The sequence below is a fragment of the Colletes latitarsis genome, chromosome 11, assembly GCF_051014445.1.
Source record: "Colletes latitarsis isolate SP2378_abdomen chromosome 11, iyColLati1, whole genome shotgun sequence".
NCBI lineage: Eukaryota > Metazoa > Arthropoda > Insecta > Hymenoptera > Colletidae > Colletes > Colletes latitarsis.
Genome location: NC_135144.1, coordinates 17,184,603 through 17,202,935, shown reverse-complemented (window position 1 = coordinate 17,202,935; position 18,333 = coordinate 17,184,603). Strand labels below are relative to the sequence as shown.

Genomic DNA, 18,333 nt, shown 5'->3' with positions numbered 1-18,333 from the left:
ATATTAATAATAATTGATGATAATAATAATAAGAGTAATAAAATGGAGGATGTTTTGCAGCACCATCGAGGGCTGAGCTATCGAAAAATATGGCGTCAGGATTACCGAGCGCTCGTCAGAGGAAGCTTGGACCAGCGCCGATAGCATCCTTCGAAGACCTGTCCGACGAGGTGGAAAACGTGAGTCCTTCCCTGTGTCCTCCCTGAGTCCTCTCTAAATCGGCTGTGTGTTCGAGCGAGATCCACTCGAGTGGTCGTCGAAGATCTCGGCGATCGTGCTCGCCTGCACGTCTTCCCCCTTGAAACAATCGAAGCTCCGTGTCCCGGAGCAGGCTGACCTGTGTCCATCACCACAACCAACTACCAACCACCCACCACCAACCACCAGCCACCAACCACCACACCCCAGTGACTGTCACCCGAGCGACAAAACCAGCCTTACGAATTTGAATGCAGGGGGAACCGGCTGCGCGAATGCCAGGCATCGTCGAGGTCACCACGCCGGCAACGCCTGGCAGTTCGCTAAAGACACCCAGTACACCGAGAATAGACATCAGCCGGGCCAGCAGTTCCTCCCACCATGAGGACAGTAACTCCAGGGACTCGACGCCGGAGAGGGAGCTTCTCGCAGGTACCCAACACCTTTGCTTTATCCCCCTACAATATTGTCTCGCTTATTGCAACCGAATCGCCAACGACGGATGAAATATGGCCCCGTTTTTAGCAACGAGTTTGAAATGTTTCGTTTCGAGATCTCGTAGAGAGGTTTGGATGCAATCTCGTCGACGTAAACAGTAATGGAGGCGATTCTATTGCAAATATCCCTAACGCAGATTGGTGCAATAAGCGGGGCAGTATCTATTTTACACCTTAAAAACTAAGAGCGAAAGTCTCCCCTTTAACGTACTCTAAGATCGTTGAAATACATAAGGTCGTTAACTTGGTAATTAATTACTTACAACCTAACTACGATTCCTATTCGTTGACGATATTTTCTCCCGAAAACGACACTTCAGGATTTAACGTTTGGCGTACTCGGGGAAAACAAGTCTCCGCGCGGATTGGAACGGTTTCCGCGAGAAAATTGAATCTTTTTTACGCCGAGACTGGCGAGCATGCGACGAAATTCAATTACACGCCGCCAGACGAGGCGTCCGTCTTCCTGGTTCCTCTTCTTAGCGCAAACATTTTAACGGCGAGAGCTTATTTCTCACGTCGCGAGTCAAGGGAATCGCCGGATTAGAATTTGTTTTACCTCTGGTGTGCGGTTTGCTTTCTTCTTTCCCTCCAGAGATTCTAGAAATAATACATTCAATCCGTGCCTCTTCGATGTTAGAGATAATATCTTCCTCGTGTTTTTCGTTCAATTATATTTACCTTTTTAAAGACTAAAACTTTACAGATTACATCTGATATCGATGAAATAACTTCTGTTAAAAGGTGTCAAGTTTTTAGTAAAAAATTAATTTCCTGCTACCTACGACTAATGTACTTTATCATACACTACTTTACAGTTTTAGTAAATGTATTAAAAAGCGTCCACAGATTCCCCAAAAACTGTATTTCGGTGGCTCGTGTTTATACAGGGTGTTCAGCCACCCCTGGGAAAAATTTTAATGGGGAATTCTAGAGGCCAAAATAAGTCGAAAATCAAGAATACCAATTTGTTGATTGAGGCTTCGTTAAAAAGTTATTAACAATTAAATTCAAAAATTTCAAATCGTTTTGGAAAAATTATTTTCGGTTGCGGGGGTCAATTACAATCATTTTTGGTGAATAGACATACCCTCGAAATCCTACCCACTTTCGAGAAAAAAATTCGAAAAGGTGTGAAATTTTTCGACGGAAAAAGAAATTTTCAAATCGTTTTGGAAAAATTATTTTCGTTTGCGGGGGTCAATTACAATAATTTTTGGTCATTAGACATACCCTCGAAATCCTATTCACTTTCGAGAAAAAAATTCGAGAAGGTGTGAAATTTTTCGACGGAAAAAGAAATTTTCAAATCGTTTTGGAAAAATTATTTTCGTTTGCGGGGGTCAATTACAATAATTTTTGGTCATTAGACATACCCTCGAAATCCTATTCACTTTCGAGAAAAAAATTCGAGAAGGTGTGAAATTTTTCGACGGAAAAAGAAATTTTCAAATCGTTTTGGAAAAATTATTTTCGGTTGCGGGGGACAATTACAATAATTTTTGGTCATTAGACATTCCCTCGAAATCCTATTCACTTTCGAGAAAAAAATTCGAGAAGGTGTGAAATTTTTCGACGGAAAAAGAAATTTTCAAATCGTTTTGGAAAAATTATTTTCGGTTGCGGGGGACAATTACAATAATTTTTGGTCATTAGACATTCCCTCGAAATCCTATTCACTTTCGAGAAAAAAATTCGAGAAGATGTGAAATTTTTCGATGGGAAAAAAAAATTTGAAATCGTTTTGAAAAAATTATTTTCGGTTGCGGGGGTCAATTACAATAATTTTTGGTGAATAGACATATCCTCGAAATCCTACCCACTTTCGAGAAAAAAATTCGAAAAGATGTGAAATTTTTCGATGGGAAAAAAAAATTTGAAATCGTTTTGGAAAAATTATTTTCGGTTGCGGGGGTCAATTACAATAATTTTTGGTGAATAGACATACCCTCGAAATCCTACCCACTTTCGAGAAAAAAATTCGAAAAGGTGCAAAATTTTTCGACGGAAAAAGAAATTTTCAAATCGTTTTGGAAAAATTATTTCCGTTTGCGGGGGTCAATTGCAATCATTTTTGGTCATTAGACATACCCTCGAAATCCTACCCATTTTCTAGAAAAAAATTCGAGAAGATGTGAAATTTTTCGATGGGAAAAAGAAATTTGAAATCGTTTTGGAAAAATTATTTTCGGTTGCGGGGGTCAATTACAATAATTTTTGGTGAATAGACATACCCTCGAAATCCTACCCACTTTCGAGAAAAAAATTCGAAAAGATGTGAAATTTTTCGATGGGAAAAAAAAATTTGAAATCGTCTTGGAAAAATTATTTTCGGTTGCGGGGGTCAATTACAATCATTTTTGGTCATTAGACATACCCTCGAAATCCTACCCATTTTCTAGAAAAAAATTCGAGAAGGTGTGAAATTTTTCGACGGGAAAAAAAAATTTGAAATCGTTTTGGAAAAATTATTTTCGGTTGCGGGGGACAATTACAATAATTTTTGGTCATTAGACATACCCTCGAAATCTTGCGCATTTTCGAGAAAAAAATTCACTACAGATGAAACTTTAAACGTTAATAACATTTTAACGAAGCCTCAATCAACAAATTAGTATTTTTGATTTTCGTCTTATTTTGGCCTCTAGAATCTCCCATTAAAATTTTTCCCAGATGTGGCTGAATACCCTTATCCGAGTTAGGCACTGCTGCCCTGCGATAAAGTAACACCGAGATATCTACCATTCGTGCACCCTAAAAGACTACAATGAACACTGGAATACAATATCCCGCAAACACTTGGTAGAATTGTAACAGGATAGCAAGGAGAGCGTCGCCACGAGTGGAGGCTCAGATCGATCGAGACAGAGACGTCTGCTGTGGCACTAAACGGTCCCCCGAGATAACGCGTGCTCGATTCCCGTTTCTGTATGTGTTCCACGAATTAGCACGCACTGCGAGTGTACGGGAGAATTCAAGGGAAACGCGGTGTTCCGGAAGTTTGTCCTATATTCGCGGGACTCGCTTTTGTCGAGCGACACACGCAAACGGCACACCGTTACACACAACCGACCCGTTAAAAGTGTATCAAGACGACAGCAGATGCACGGGACGCCATTACCGGAGAACCGGGCTTCCCCCAAACGCCGCGTGGTGCGCTAAGTAGATGCGCAAAAGACCAGTCGGCGTCGACCGTAACCATGCCGCGTATCGTACAATGGGATTCACACTCAAAAAACGGAACAAATACATTTACACCTAATTTCCCTAATTTATATAGTTAGCATACACAGATTTTTTTTCATTTTGGTTAGAATAGTTGGAATCCCTGATACAAATACCCCTCTATGCATCGTTCAACCGATCCATATTTAATTATTATAAGTCTGTTGAACCAATCCAGCTTTAAATGACCCTTATTTGTTTCCGTTTGTAGATGGAACGATCACACAAACGAAGGATAATTTTCATTGACACGTTAAACAGAGTAGCGTGGTTACTATATCTATATCTTAGTCCCAGTATTCTGTATCGATTTTAGACAGCAACAACTAAGTAGAATTATGATAAAAAGTAAAACGATCCTATAGTAGAAAGACTCGATGTTCGTTGAGTGTCGTTTGAGAAGCCCGTACCAAAAAGTAGATTTAATTGTAGTTACATAGTATCCCGATTTATGTAGAAAGATTATCCTTATGAAATAGTACAGTGGACGAAAATCGATGAGGAATCGTATGGTTATTGTGGTCGTTGAAAATTTCAGGCGGAGAGCCTCCGGCTGGGTGCAAGCTGACTTTGGGTTACAAAGAGGATGCCCAGGATCTGAGATCGTCGACGGAAGAGCTAGACCTGCAAGATCCCATCCACGAGCAGGATCTCAGAAGGGAGTCGAAAAAGCTGGCCAAGAGACGAAAGGAGGATGGGTCGTTGTCGGATTATAGCGGGAAACAGTTGGACAGAGAGCGGAAGGACAGTAATTGTTCGGAGATCGTCCTGCTGAACATCAGTGGCAGAACGTCGAGATTGTCGTCCGTGGGTAGCCAGGGTTCCGGTGCCTCTGGAAAGCTCTCTGTCGTTTCGGCCACTTCCTCCAGGTACGAGAGAGACTTCTATTTCGCGTGTTAGGGGCGCATCCACTCAACAATCGGCTTCGTTAGGTCACCGAGTCCGCACAAATGCCTGCTGGAAACGTCGTTCTGCGGGAGCAAGCCTACGCTGACTGACAACCTGATAGAGCCCTCGAAGCCGGAGACCGACGACCTGGAAAAGATTCTGTTGAAGCGGGAAGCGGACACCACCAAGGCGTTGATCCCGGAGAGTATAAAGGTCTCGATGGTCGACGGAAACCTGAAGCCGGACCCTCTGGACAAGCCACGGAGGCGGGGACGCGAGGAGAGGAAGGAGATCTTCAAAAGGGAGGTGGAGATCACAAAGAGATTTTTAGAGAAGGTGAACATAGAGGTCAGTTTAATACGCGGACTCTTGTCAAGCCTCGTCTCGAAGAGAGAAGTTTCATTAGTATCGCGAAACCGTCGATTTTCAGGTGCCGATAGTGAAGAAGCCAACGGAAACGTTATGTACAACATCGACGCCGGAGGAATCGGCCAAATCTCTGGCCCAGGAGGTTCAGAAGCCGGTGAGTTTGAACTTCAACGACAAGAGAAAGAAGACGCAAAATTTCAAAGAGATCGTGCAAACCACGCCCACGTCCAGCAGCGTGACTGGCAGCCCGAAATTGCCCAGGCATCAGAAAGTGCGTGACCTGGAGGGCTCTCGGACGCCCAGTCCGTCTTCCGTTTCTCGTAAAAGCAGCTTCGCGTCTCTGTTCAAGGTACGAACCCCCATTATTTTACGCTCAATGACCTTTAGTGCGTCGAATGCCGAATGATTTTTCCACAAGGACCGATCGATTGAATTTAACATCTAACAAGAAGAGATCTCGAGATCGGGCCGAGGTTTTACCACCGTAACTTCGGCTTTCGACGCGTTAAACGCAATTAGAAGTGTCTTAATTACGCTTGCCCGCTTCGCTTGGTCCACACACGGACTCCTGGCTTTGTATTTGTAGACGATCCGCTAGCTTTATCGAGAAGAATATCGCGAAACACTGCATGTTCTGACCGTCCGCGTGTTCGACTTTTAAGGCCCGTACAGACAGCAGTGTGTTGAGCCCAGAATCCCCGTCGCCCAACACGAAACCACGACGTAGTCTGACTTCCAAGATAAAGGACACTACCGAGAGTCTGCGCAGCAGATCCAAGTCGCGCGAGAGAGTGTCCGCGGACAGCAGCAGGGCATCCAGCTTGAAAAAAGACTCGAAGAACAAGGGCGTGTTCTCGTCGACGTTGAGTCTGTTTAAGAAACGGGAGAGAAAGAAGAGCTACGATGAAGCGATCGCTGCTGCCTGCGGGACCTCCGACCTTGCCGACTCCGGCGATCATCCGTCTCTGGAGAGCATCGGTAACGTGGAGTTTCGGTTCAACACGGAGAAAGAGAACCACAAGGACGATTCCATCTTCATAAGCCTTCACGCGGACGACAGGAATTACGAGGTGGCTCTGCCCTCGGAGAGCGTCTCGATTCCCCTCGAAACGCCCACGAAGCTGCTGGACGAGTACGAGTCCGAGCCTTGCACCGGAAGCATAGTGACGGAAGTCTCGATCGAGCACCATCCAACGCCCTCGAAGATCAAAACCGAGGCCCAGATCGAGACCACCTCGAGAGCGTACCACCGGGACAGTCAGATCCCGCGTAGCGTGTCGAAGGACTCGGAGATATCCAGGAGCTCGTCCAAGGATTCTAAACTCGGTGGTCCCGGCAAGATATCCGAGGCTGCTGTCAGACCGTCGTCCTCGTCATCGATCGACGGCGGCAAGCCTCCGGAGCACCGAGTGTCCAGCAGCTCGTCGAAAGATTCCGTCGGGAAGAAGGAGGTGACGAAACCGAAGAGGAAGAGCAAAGAGGTGCAACAGATAGAGCCGCCGGAAAGAATAGACGAGGACGGTCAGCGACAGAGGCAGGCCAAGAAACAGGCGACGCAGAATCCCGAAACTAGGAAGTCCGAGCTGCTGGACGACGGTCTCAGGCCGGAGGACGGGCTCGCGAAAGCGCCCAGCGTGATCTCCGATCTGGATCACAACAGCTCGGAGTCCGAGAGGGACTCGGAGATCGAGTTCATCAGGAACAAGGTCGAGAAGCTCGCTCAAGAGCTGCCTGACGAGAGGAAGGGCTTGTTCTACGAGGAAAGTTTCGAAGAGGATCTCCCTTACGTACCAACGACTTTGCCTTTAGAGAAGAGCGTAGCTATACCGATCCTGCCTGCGAAACAACGACTTCACGAAGTAAGGTAATTATTATGAAATAGAATTGAGAATGGGTATAGATTCTACGCTCGAAATTGGTCCTTCGTAAAGTAAAATGATATAATCATTTTCGTCAAGTCATTATTTTTTGTTATTTCAAGTGCCGGATCCCTGCCGTCGCTACTTAACGTGCTATATTTATCTTGCTTCTTCTCGATGTATCTATTCTTTGTCTTTATTTGCTAGGATTAGGTGTCGTAGCACGAGCAAATTTTGCGGAATTAAAACGGTCCCCGAAAATAAAAATTACATGACATCCTTGTCACCGAGCGTAGTTGGATTTGTAATGATTAACCGTGATTTATTTCGCGATTCATAGAACGATACCCATTGAGAGGCCGCGATCCACGACGCCTATAAATCCGACTCTTCTCGACGAGTTTGTAATGCAGACGTCCCTCGACGAGCGTCGTATCGAAAAGATGAAGATATCCCTGCCGCGGGAGGATAGTCGCAAGCTGAAGAGCCCGCGGAAGCACGCGGCGAATACTTTCTCGGAGTTCGCGGGCACGGTGCCCGACGGGGCTCGAAAGGCGGCGGGCAAATCGCCGAGCCCACCTCCACTGCCACCGAGAGCGCCGGCCAGACCGACCAACTGGATCAACTTTGAGGAGATACCAGAGAAGAGGAAAGCGCCGAAGAAGATTCAGACGATACCGCGGGTCGAGGACGAACCGAAATCCGGCGGTTACAGCTACGTGCAACCGGAAGAGTGCAGGTACGGGTACCATCTTTTATTTTACACACGCCAACGTAATGGTTGGGGCACGATCCGAGAGTAAATACCATAGACGGAAAAACGCAACCCCTATAGGGCACTCTCGAAAGGTGGTTCGAACTCTGTTGGCTCAATTTCGTATGTTTTGTTTTATCGAGACTCCCGTTGCAACCATTCTCTTTGTTTTCGCACGTTTCGCGAACGACCGATCTCTCTGAGTCGCCGAAGGTTGTAAATCTTCGACTTTAAAATTTGAAATTCGCGGAACCGTACGTCTCTAACCGTGCTACCGATTAGAGATGGTAAGTTGAAATCTGTTAGCTCTGTGTTACTGTACGAATGTTGTTAGAATGACTTTGGTTTCCGGAGCCCGTTTCCTCCTCGGCTTGAACCCCCTCCGACACGCGATTTTGAGGGTGTTGACTGCACTTTTCGTCGATTTTAGACTTCGATTGATTGGCCATCGACTTGGGGAAGGAGGATACATTTTCTCGCCCCGTTTGGGCGGAAAACTCGTCCCTCACCTCCGTACGTGGTGAAGGAGGAGTCCCAGGTCACCCTGGACGAGGGTGACCGCGGTGCCTTCCCCAAGTCGAGGGCCGCGTTAATTTTGCCGAGGAGAGAAAAGGAAAAACGGGACTCCGGATTAGGATGCGCCGAATTGCCGCACGTGTTTTGCAGTTATGTTATGGCTATATTGTTCCTCGGGGTGACAATGGTCGTTGCCGGTCGCCCGACGTTGGCCTCGAAGACCGGACCACCCGCGGAACAATATAGCCCTTCGCTGGCCAACTCGGGTCTAGTGTCTTCGTTCGACGAAGCTCTTTGATTGTTTTATGATGATATTTGCCAGATGCGGAATGTTCGACGACCTTTTTCGACTAAGTCACCGTTCCGCATCTGGCACCATAAAAAGCGGAAAAACCCGAGTTGACCGAGCGGAACACTCTTCGTCGAACAACGTTGGGATTCGGTTCTACGAACGATAGTTCGTAATCGTTCCGGTAATAAGGAGGAACGTTGCATGGAAATTATGGTAATTTCGCCGAGCGTGTGTTGACCCAAGCATTTTTTATACAGTCTAACGTGCACTGCTAGCCTGCAGAGTATCGAACCACCTTTGAAAAACATCCTGCATACACGTATGCTCTTATGGCGATCAACAGGTGCGAATGTCACGAGGAGTCGCGAAGGGCGTCGATGAGAGAAGCCGCCGCGACAACGAGAACGTCGTCTTCTTGCAGCAGCAACGGCGAACGATCGTGCAACGGAGACAATTGCACGGTGCCGGCGTCGGCGTCCGTAGATCGTGCCAGCATCGTCAGGTAAACGCGCCCGGGTACGATCGTCGATCACAGCCGAACCGGTCTCGTAGGGCAACCGTCGAAGACGCTAGTGTTGAGTAGAAGTCTGTTTCTGTACTTTCAGTGACAGCTCGCTGGAGTGTAGCCTGAGCATCGAGGAGGGCACGCAAACCCTTCTCGCAGACTCATCGTCGAAACCGTTCGGCATGGACCTCGACGTCAGGTCGAACAGGTCCAGCATCGTATCGCAGGACGAGAACGACGAGATCCAGCACCAATAATAGTTTCACGGCACGCCTCCTCGCCTTATTCTCCTTACCAGATTCTCCTTCTCGTTCGAACTCACTCGGTCGAATTCTCGTTGGTCCTGCTAGCGGCGTTCGGTGTTGCTGGACAACAAACAAATTCCAGTCTCGTTTCTTTCTGTTCTGTGTCTTCTTTCCCCAAAGCAGTATTCGGCGTCGATGGTTTTAGGGAGCACGCAGTACTATCAGTGACGGGTCTACCGTGATACTTGCGATGTTCGATCTTCAAACGATGTCGTCATTTTTTCATTACCACTCTTCCCGAGACTTGGTAATAAATACAAAAAATTATTAGGGACTCCTTCACTGAATCTTAGTCCTCTTTCAAATCTATGAAGCGTATAGGAATAAGTATTAATTTTTCTACTAATTTTCCTAGTGTCTTACCGTGAAATGTTAATTTTCGAAATTTGTTTCTACCGCTAACGCGTACGTATATTATTTTATCGTTTCGGTACATGATATTCGGCGTGAACCTCTTTTCCATTGATTTTTTCAACGTTTATAAATAATAATTATTAATATAATAAATATATGTCGTTGATAAATAAATACTCGTTATAGCATTTGCAAATGTGTTTAGATGGGCTATTCAGAGACGTAGATCCGTCACTGGTGACAACGCAAAACTCGATCGCATACTTTAAGGGTTAGATTTGTCAAGCAGTAGTCGCCGTACCACGTCGTTTTACCGTGGCGTAGCAAATGTTTATATTTTTTCTCTCTCTTTCTCTCTCTCTCCTTCGGAATATACACTTTCAAGAATTCGTATTCCGTTACGGTATAACAAGATCGTCGAATAAAAATAAATGAAAAATAACGTAGGCGGTAGCACATGTATACCGACATTCGAGGATTCGCGACAACGGAGTTGTTTGTTGTTCAGTTCGCACGGTACAAAATAATTCGCGTCGAACGCGTTACGAACGTCGTGCGCCATATTGGTCACCGTGACACGCGCCATATTGGAACGCGAGTGTCTCGAGCGTCGCAAGTTTTTCTCGACTTTTCTCGTCGTTAGCAGCGATGGCAAGCAGTCGTTCGTGCTTTTTCTGAGATCACGGCGATTCGACAGTTGACACCAACGCAACGAATAATCGATCGATCCCAGGCAAAAGAAGTATCGCAGTCCGATCTTCGAAAAACGCGAACGGCACGGGCGCTCCGCTACCTCTTCGCTAGTCGTCTATCGAAACACTTGTATATACATACCTTGTAATAGTCGAATGTTGCCATTCTCGCGAGATTTTAGTCTAAGAACGTACCTTCCTACGAGAATCCTCGTTCGATTCCTCGTTATTTAGAGTCTCGCGTTATCTATAACGAACAGAAGCATGCCTGTCGGTATGCGCACGTTGACCAAAATGCTTCCTTACGATAGAGAGCGTAAACCTTGCGAATTGCGCGGACATCGGATCGCGGACGGTGACTTGTGTCCGATATCATCGATCGACGCTTCATATCATGTAGATAGACATAGGTCTGTAAGTGTTTCCGCTGAGGTTTAGAGGAATATAAACGCGAAGAAAAAAAGAGATTTATCGAATCGTTGAAACCGAGCGATTATTGTCGATGCCCACGCGATCGCTCGGCTGTTCCAGCGGCTGGCCAGACTGAAATTTTTAATGCCCAGTTGCGAAACAGAACGAAAACAGAAAGGGAAAATGCTGCATGTATTTCGGTCCGGGTGTTCTTTCGTGTTCGTTGAATTATCATTGACACGACGGGGTAGGAAACGAACGGAAAGTATATAGGACGAAGAACGCGAAAATAGTTATTTGTGCGTTTCGTTGGTCGCGTATGATGCGCGCGTTATCGATAGATCGTTCTATCAGTATTACGTAAGAGTATTGTGTGTGCGTATGTGCGTGGAGAGGTGTATACACGGGCACCCTGCGGTGCATTTTTCATATCCATGGAATTCACATTTTTTCCTAACTGTTTATCATCGTTCTCAATTCTCTCACGAGGACCGTCGCGGTTCCTCTTGGATACAAGCCGCCGTCCGGCGAACGATAAAGGGCGACGAGAAACGAAACGCGGAGATATCGGTTAGTTAGTGAGCTTAGGCGTACAAGAAAGAATCAAACGACCACGAATCACCAAAATCATTGTTATTTTACACGTCGTTGAATGACGGGATACTGTACAGTATTCGAATTCTGTTTCAACGTTAAGGTGAACCTCGGTTGGCCCGACGCTCCCAAATCGTCGACATTTTGTTTCTACTTTGGTGATACGGTGGCAGACCCTCGGGAGTCGCGAAGAAAGTACAACGCGAAGCGAAGGAACTTGCTTTTCGACTCGTTACCAAAACGTTTCCTCTTTCTTCTCCTTCAACCCCTCTCCCCTTGAAGAGAAAGATTCCGCTTTGTGGAAGTCGAATCGAAGAAAGTACAAGGTAGTAAAAGTAATCGTAAAGTTATCCAATGCTCGGCGATCGTTAGGAATCTTAATTTAGCAGTATGTACTAGCGAGCCACGACGATCGGTTCGCACAGTTTAGAACAGGCATGCCTAACGCGTTGCCCGCAGTATATCCGGGCAGATAATTTTTGACAGTCACGAAACCACGCCCTCGCGAACAACGATCTCGTAGCGAGGTATGCTACAAAGGCACACAGCGTACGCATTCATAGTGCCCTAACGCATTCGTGAATTTATGCACTATAGAAAGAGAAATCTCGTATACACGTAACGCAATGAAACAAAAGCTTTTGAGAGCTAATTGTAATTAAAACTTCCAAACTGTCGGGTACGAAATTTTTAAATCGAGCATTTTATATATATTCAAACACTATCGCTAGATACTTTGATCATCGTTACTTATTTAATGTTATTCGCCCATATAAATCGTCGGTATCATTGTAAATATCAAATAGAACATCGGCATATACCTCCTAATTATTCCTAGATATTTTCATTGTAGAATATTTTAGAATTGTAAATTTGTATGAATTGAAAATCGTGTTGAACTTGTATGAATTTGTATCTATGGATTAAAAAACTGTTTCTGAAAATGTAGTGCTAAGCTCGGGACACTCCTAAACTCATTGACTTTTGTAGACTACGACAGAGCTACGGAGGTGATAGGAGCATTCTTCTAAGGGCAAATATAAACATAGACACAATACTGATTATACGATATCAGACCTAACCTACATACGAGAGATATAAGTTACGCGGATAATGATACAGCGAGCAAAACAGTAAAATCAGTTAAACGGTATTCCTGATGCAACAAACCGAACCATACTGCTGCAAATGCAAGAGCACCGGTTCCCTTCTGAAGTACGTGTTGCGCAAAGAAGATGCGCGTAAAATCAGTATACCGTTGACTATCGAAGGGTACGCGTCGCAACGACGGACACACGCGTTCCCCGGTAAATTAATGGTAGACAGTTGTTTTTTTTAACACGTTGACTGTCAGACCAAAATTAAGTAACCTAAATTCTTGGTACTTATTTTTGTAACCTTAAATCCATGGGTTTTACTTAAACTTATTTCCTTGAACATCTCAACTTGCGAATGAATTTTTTTGTTTCCATATTGAAAAGTCAGTATCGAGCAGCCAATTGCTTGACAAAGAAAGATAATGGTTGTAACAGGTGGAAGTGAGGTGAATTGTTTCACTGATTCTTGTTCTCGGCTAGATCAGGTTTCGTAGAGCTTCAGACACTGACAATGAGTGGAACTGGGGAGAGGGAGAGGGGATGAATCGTGGAAAGTGAACTGTGCAGATTTCAGTGAAAGTTAACCTTAAAATTACTGTACTAAAATTGACCGTCACTTCTCTATGTGAACTGTTGGGCATGCCTGGTTTAGAGTAATTGAACGACGATGCTGGATGCACTTCCCAGCAATTATAGTTGCTAAGAACGTGCTCCACGTGGATAAGTAATGGTCTGCTTAATGGCAAGAGCAATCTTTATCGCGTGCAGTGAACGATTCCGTATATCCTTTGTCATTGATCGACGACTGACCTCAACCTCCATTCGCGCTAATTGAGTTTACCAATAAACACGGATTAACGAGATTATCGTGAGTAAGTAGATATCGGATTAGTTTCATCGGAACTCGGGAAATGTAATTTCCTTAAAAGGGATCGACGTTGGAGTCGCTAGGGGGCGAATCGAACGTGATTCACGGCAAAGTGGATCGTCGTTCGCGACGCCGCGCACGCGCCGTAGTAATTTCTGCTCAAGAACGTTGCGTTTCCTCGACGTTGTAGTTTCCGTGACAGCACCAGCTGTATGTATAACTATATTCTGTGTTCAAAATGGAATTATTTAGTCCTGTTGCACCAAACGCGACAATCTTTTGATGAAAAAGAGTTCGATTTTTCGACGGTGTGCATACGGGTTCTTTGCGGTATCTCTAATACGCATTTAGGAATTGAGTCATTGTTCTGCTTCCACCTCTCCATATCAGTTCCATCCTTGGACAAAGAGACCCGTAGATTAATACAAGAGAAATTTGGATGAACTCAAACATCTCAAGAGCAATATACTTTTCGAAAAAGTATTAAATACGAACCTTTTTTAGTTTCAAGGGGGAAGCACAACTGTCCTATTTATTTCGCATTCGTCGAGAGGTTCCAAGGTTATTTACCGATTCTTATTCTACGGGAGAAAAGAAGCAAATTTTTTAAGCCGTACTTCGAGTCTTGACACGACCCCCCATTTTTGTCAAATGTCTACGAATCGTTGGTGTTGGTACGTTTAAAATTCCTTGACGTAATAGTTGAATTTACAAAAGCAAAATCTCGCTTCCCCGTACTATTAAAGAAAGAGAAAGAGGCTAAAGCATTCCTCGGACGGAAATCCCTCTACTTTGTCAAAATATCTCCCAGCAACCGCCCCATCCCAGCCCCCTCTAGTGTTCATGATTATTTTTAAGAACACTCGATTGCTAAGAGAAGTCTAAAGGATATTTAAGTGTTTCTAACGTTGTGTAAATAAAAATAAAATTGGAGAGTGCATATCGCGAAAACGCTGTGAGAAGTGGTATGAGAGGGAGGGAGTGAAATGGAAAGAGAATAAAAATGTTTGTGTTTTGACGAGTGGCTCAATCATTTCATAATCGTGTTCCTGTAGATTCTAGAACGCTCTCTTGCTGCGAGGAAAGTTGTAACGAGCCACGAGGACTCGTTCGCGAGTCGAGAACTGCGATTAAACGTTACCGATCGTTCTTCATTTATCGTTTACAATATTACGGCGAGGTAGTCGGATTTAAATCATTCACTTTCTTCTGTACTATGGTTATCGACTCGATACCGATCGAATCCTCGTAAATAAATCGGAAGTTCCGCGCGTCGTTCCGATCCGCGGCGAATTGCAATTGTTTATTGTTACGTGTTGCAGAAACAGCGACGTAAAATCGACGATTCGAGGTCACGGAGAGAAAGATCGGAGAAAAGATGAAAGGAAGAACCAAAACAGAGGGAAGCGGTCCGTTTGTAGTATCCCGAATGTATTAGCTTTACCGGAAAGTTCTGTTCGCACTGTGATGTCTGGAGTTTTAACCGGATAGAGTATTATAGTGTACAAGAGTAATTTTAGCGATTAAGTACCGTGCTTCCGCGAGAAGGAACCGCATGTTTACACCCCACTCTTGCTGCAGTCCGCTGATTGGCTGTCACCGATCTTCGTCGCTGCTTTCGACCAATCGTGAGTCAGCAGACTGCAACGGGAGTGGGGATGTAAACACGCTGTGCCCCCTTCTCGTGGAAGAATGGTACAGTATACCCGGATAACTGAACAGGATTCATCATGGCTGTTAAAAACGTCGATACCTGGAATTAGAAAATGTTCCCTTCCACCGGACAATCAGGTTGTTAAACCTGACGCGAAATAATAAATGAAAATCAAAAATCGGAAAATAAATGCACATAGTGTGAATTTTTAGGGGATTCCCACACTGCACGCTCAATTTTGTGTTGGTAAAATCGTTGTATGTCTGGAAATATTAATAAAAAAGAAAGAAACTAGCTTATTTTGGATACTATTTTTTTTTCTCAGTGATTAAACTTAACCTTTAAGGATCTTTTTTTACACTAACTATTTAGATAGGAACTTCGAACAGAAAGCAATTGCTATGAGTGACGGACAGAGTGAAATGAGATTGGTGAAATATTGTAGAGATTAATAGATCATTTCTGATCTTAGCAACCATTTTGGATTATGACTGGTGTCGTATAAGTTGAGCGGACAGAACTTTCCGACGGGCCTGATAGTTATTCTCGTTGTGCGTTGTCTGCCGTTTTTTTTTTTGGGTACGAGAGGACGAATAAAAGGGGAGAATCGTCCTCGAAAAGAAAAAAAAGAAAAAAAAAAACGAAAAACGTAAAGCATAATTAAAAAAAAAAAACACCGCGAAAATGAAGTTCGTAGAAAAGCGAGAAGCTTCGTCGTGGACGGCTCTAAGCCTGTTATTTTCTGAGAAACAGCATTAATTATTCCTATAGAGTCTATTCTTATAAATAATCTTTCGACTGAGTTTCCGCGTCGATCACCGGAAATAACGTTTGATCTCCGCGCGCTCGTCCGTGTGCATGACGGGTTCAACGTAGAACAAACAAAACAAACAAAAAACGAAGAGATCAAGATTTTTCGCTGTATATATATATATATATATATATATATATGTTTATTCTCAAAGAAATTATACGGCTATTATATAATTACATTAAAAAAAAAAAGAAAACAAAATAAATAAATATACAGGGTGTTCGGCCACTCCTGGGAAAAATTTTAATGGGGAATTCTAGAGGCCAAAATAAGACGAAAATCAAGAATACCAATTTGTTGATTGAGGCTTCGTTAAAAAGTTATTAACGTTTAAAATTTCACACCTTTTCGAATTTTTTTCTCGAAACTGGGTAGGATTTCGGAGGTATGTGTAATGACTAAAAATGATTGTATTTGACCTCCACAGCTAACAATATTTTTTTCAGAACGATTTGAAATATTTTAATTTCGTCGAAAAATTTCACTATCTATTCGAATTTTTTTCTCGAAAGTGGATAGGATTTCTAGGGTATGTCTAATGACCAAAAATGATTGTAATTGACCCATGTAACTGAATATAATTTTTTTAGTATGATTTGGAATTTTTTAATTTCGTCTAAAAATTTCAATATCTATTCGAATTTTTTTCTCGAAAGTGGGTAGGATTTCTAGGGTATGTCTAATGACCAAAAATGATTGTAATTGACCCATGTAACTGAATATAATTTTTTTAGTATGATTTGGAATTTTTTAATTTCGTCTAAAAATTTCAATATCTATTCGAATTTTTTTCTCGAATGTGGGTAGGATTTGGGGGGTATGTCTAATGACCAAAAATGATTGTAATTTACCCCCTCAACCGAAAATAATTTTTCGAAATCGATTTGAAAATTTCTTTTTCCGTCTAAGATTTCATACCTTTTCGAATTTTTTTCTCGAAAGTGGGTAGGATTTCTAGAATATGTCTAATGACCAAAAATGATTGTAATTGACCTCCGCAACCGAAAATAATTTTTCCAGAACGATTTGAAATTTTTGTATTTAATTGTTAATAACTTTTTAACGAAGCCTCCATCAACAAATTGATATTCTTGATTTTCGACTTATTTTCGCCTCTAGAATCCCCCATTAAAATTTTTCCCAGGGATGGCCGAGGACTCTGTATATAAGACGAAGCGAAAGGAGAGTGTACTAAGAGAACAACGTATGCTATATATACGATATTTCGAAGCACATCCGTTTAAGGAATTGTTACTGAATGATTCAATAAATATTATGTCTTAATACAATGTAAAGCCCGGCGATCCCTCGGGATAGGATCGTTAACGAGATGCGAAGAAGCTTCCAATCCGAACGATCCGAGTTGATTTCACTACCCCTTTTTCGACTACTATCGTGTATCAATCATCATGTACCGATTGGTTTTATTTAATATACTGATTGTTAAGCCTTTGGATCTTGGATTTTGCTGGTATCCTGTAAGAACCATCGTGCTTTGTCTCGTCCCCCTTCTTGCCCTCCTCCTCCCTCGTGTCTAAGACCACCGGTTGATCGCTGTCCCGCAACATCACCGCGGTCGTCATCATCGTTGTCGTCGAATTATTGTCCTGCAGAGATTGCTGAAGACAGAAAGCAATCGGAGAAAAAACCGACAAAGGAAATATCTTTCTATCAGTTTGCAGCTGTTCCTATTTAACCAGTTCACTATGCGTTCGAGTTTGTCACGAACCGTGCGTTTCATTTCAGGCGTGACTAATTAACGGAAAGTAGATTCTCCCCTAACTTGCTTCGGGGACGAAAAGGACGGTGTTTGCATCACACTTGGCAAGAAAGGAGCCACGTCACATGCTTAAACGCGATTTAAACGGAAATAATTACCTGCATGACGTTTATGAGGAATAGAAAGGCGAGCAAAGTCAACGCGCTGAGAGCTGCCCCGCTTCCACCACCCTTGCTCTTGGGACTCCTGTAACAGCAAGAATTGGGCTAATTTTATTCGCGAGCAACGAATAAAAATTGTAGATTCGTTGTTGGTTCGATTTCCGTTTTCGTTTCGTTCGTAGATTCGTTCATAAATTGTTTAATTGGACCAAATATTTACCCGTGGTGTGAACCGTGATGGTAACCGCCGGAGCCGCTGTGGTGATAACCACCGGAACCACTGTGGTGATAACCACCAGGGCCACTGTGATGGTATCCGCTGTGGTATCTATCGATGGGAGGTCGGTAGGAATCTTTCGCGAGGTTTCCAAAATTCATCAGATTCTTAAACGTCATCTAAAACAAATCATGAGATACTGTGAAATCTGTCCAACGAAATATATTCTATCGATTGATGCTTCAATTGCAACTGGGTATTGCGCGTTATTTTCGTGAAGAACGCTAGAGTAAACGTTGGATATATGCTCAAACTGATCTAAAGTGTAAATGTCCGATCGACT

At 43.6% G+C, this 18,333-nt stretch overlaps 2 protein-coding genes across 5 annotated transcripts in view; one reads left to right on the top strand and one right to left on the bottom strand.

Annotated features, from left to right (window-relative positions):
• The window catches only part of LOC143348161 (uncharacterized), a 45,287-nt gene extending 27,943 nt beyond the window's left edge, over positions 1-17,344 (top strand). The window contains exons 2-10 of one of the 4 annotated variants that reach the window (XM_076778070.1): positions 61-179; positions 456-630; positions 4,459-4,789; positions 4,853-5,156; positions 5,239-5,526; positions 5,840-7,041; positions 7,377-7,775; positions 8,942-9,100; positions 14,747-17,344. In XM_076778070.1, coding sequence (XP_076634185.1) covers positions 90-179; positions 456-630; positions 4,459-4,789; positions 4,853-5,156; positions 5,239-5,526; positions 5,840-7,041; positions 7,377-7,775; positions 8,942-9,100; positions 14,747-14,915 — 3,117 coding nt within the window. In that variant the 5' untranslated portion in view covers positions 61-89 and the 3' untranslated portion in view covers positions 14,916-17,344. Of the gene's footprint in view, positions 1-60; positions 180-455; positions 631-4,458; positions 4,790-4,852; positions 5,157-5,238; positions 5,527-5,839; positions 7,042-7,376; positions 7,776-8,941; positions 9,101-9,181 lie in introns of all 4 variants that reach the window. The other 3 variants (XM_076778071.1, XM_076778072.1, XM_076778074.1) reach the window with 3 other exon arrangements.
• On the bottom strand, positions 17,317-18,169 carry LOC143348341 (uncharacterized). Its single transcript, XM_076778430.1, has 3 exons — positions 17,994-18,169; positions 17,771-17,858; positions 17,317-17,511 (listed from the first exon to the last, which is right to left on the bottom strand). The coding sequence occupies exons 1-3, from the start codon at positions 18,167-18,169 to the stop codon at positions 17,317-17,319; spliced, it is 459 nt and encodes a 152-aa protein (XP_076634545.1).
• Between the last annotated feature and the right edge of the window lie 164 nt (positions 18,170-18,333).

What these genes read in the sequence shown, in the direction of transcription:
- LOC143348341 (XM_076778430.1), bottom strand. Translation starts at nt 18,169, where the DNA reads ATGACGTTTAAGAATCTGATGAATTTTGGAAACCTCGCGAAAGATTCC. An exon ending in CATCACGGTTCACACCACGG is followed by an intron (nt 17,859 to 17,993) that starts GTAAATATTTGG and finishes TTGCTGTTACAG; the next exon opens with GAGTCCCAAGAGCAAGGGTG. An exon ending in TCCTCATAAACGTCATGCAG is followed by an intron (nt 17,512 to 17,770) that starts GTAATTATTTCC and finishes TTCTGTCTTCAG; the next exon opens with CAATCTCTGCAGGACAATAA.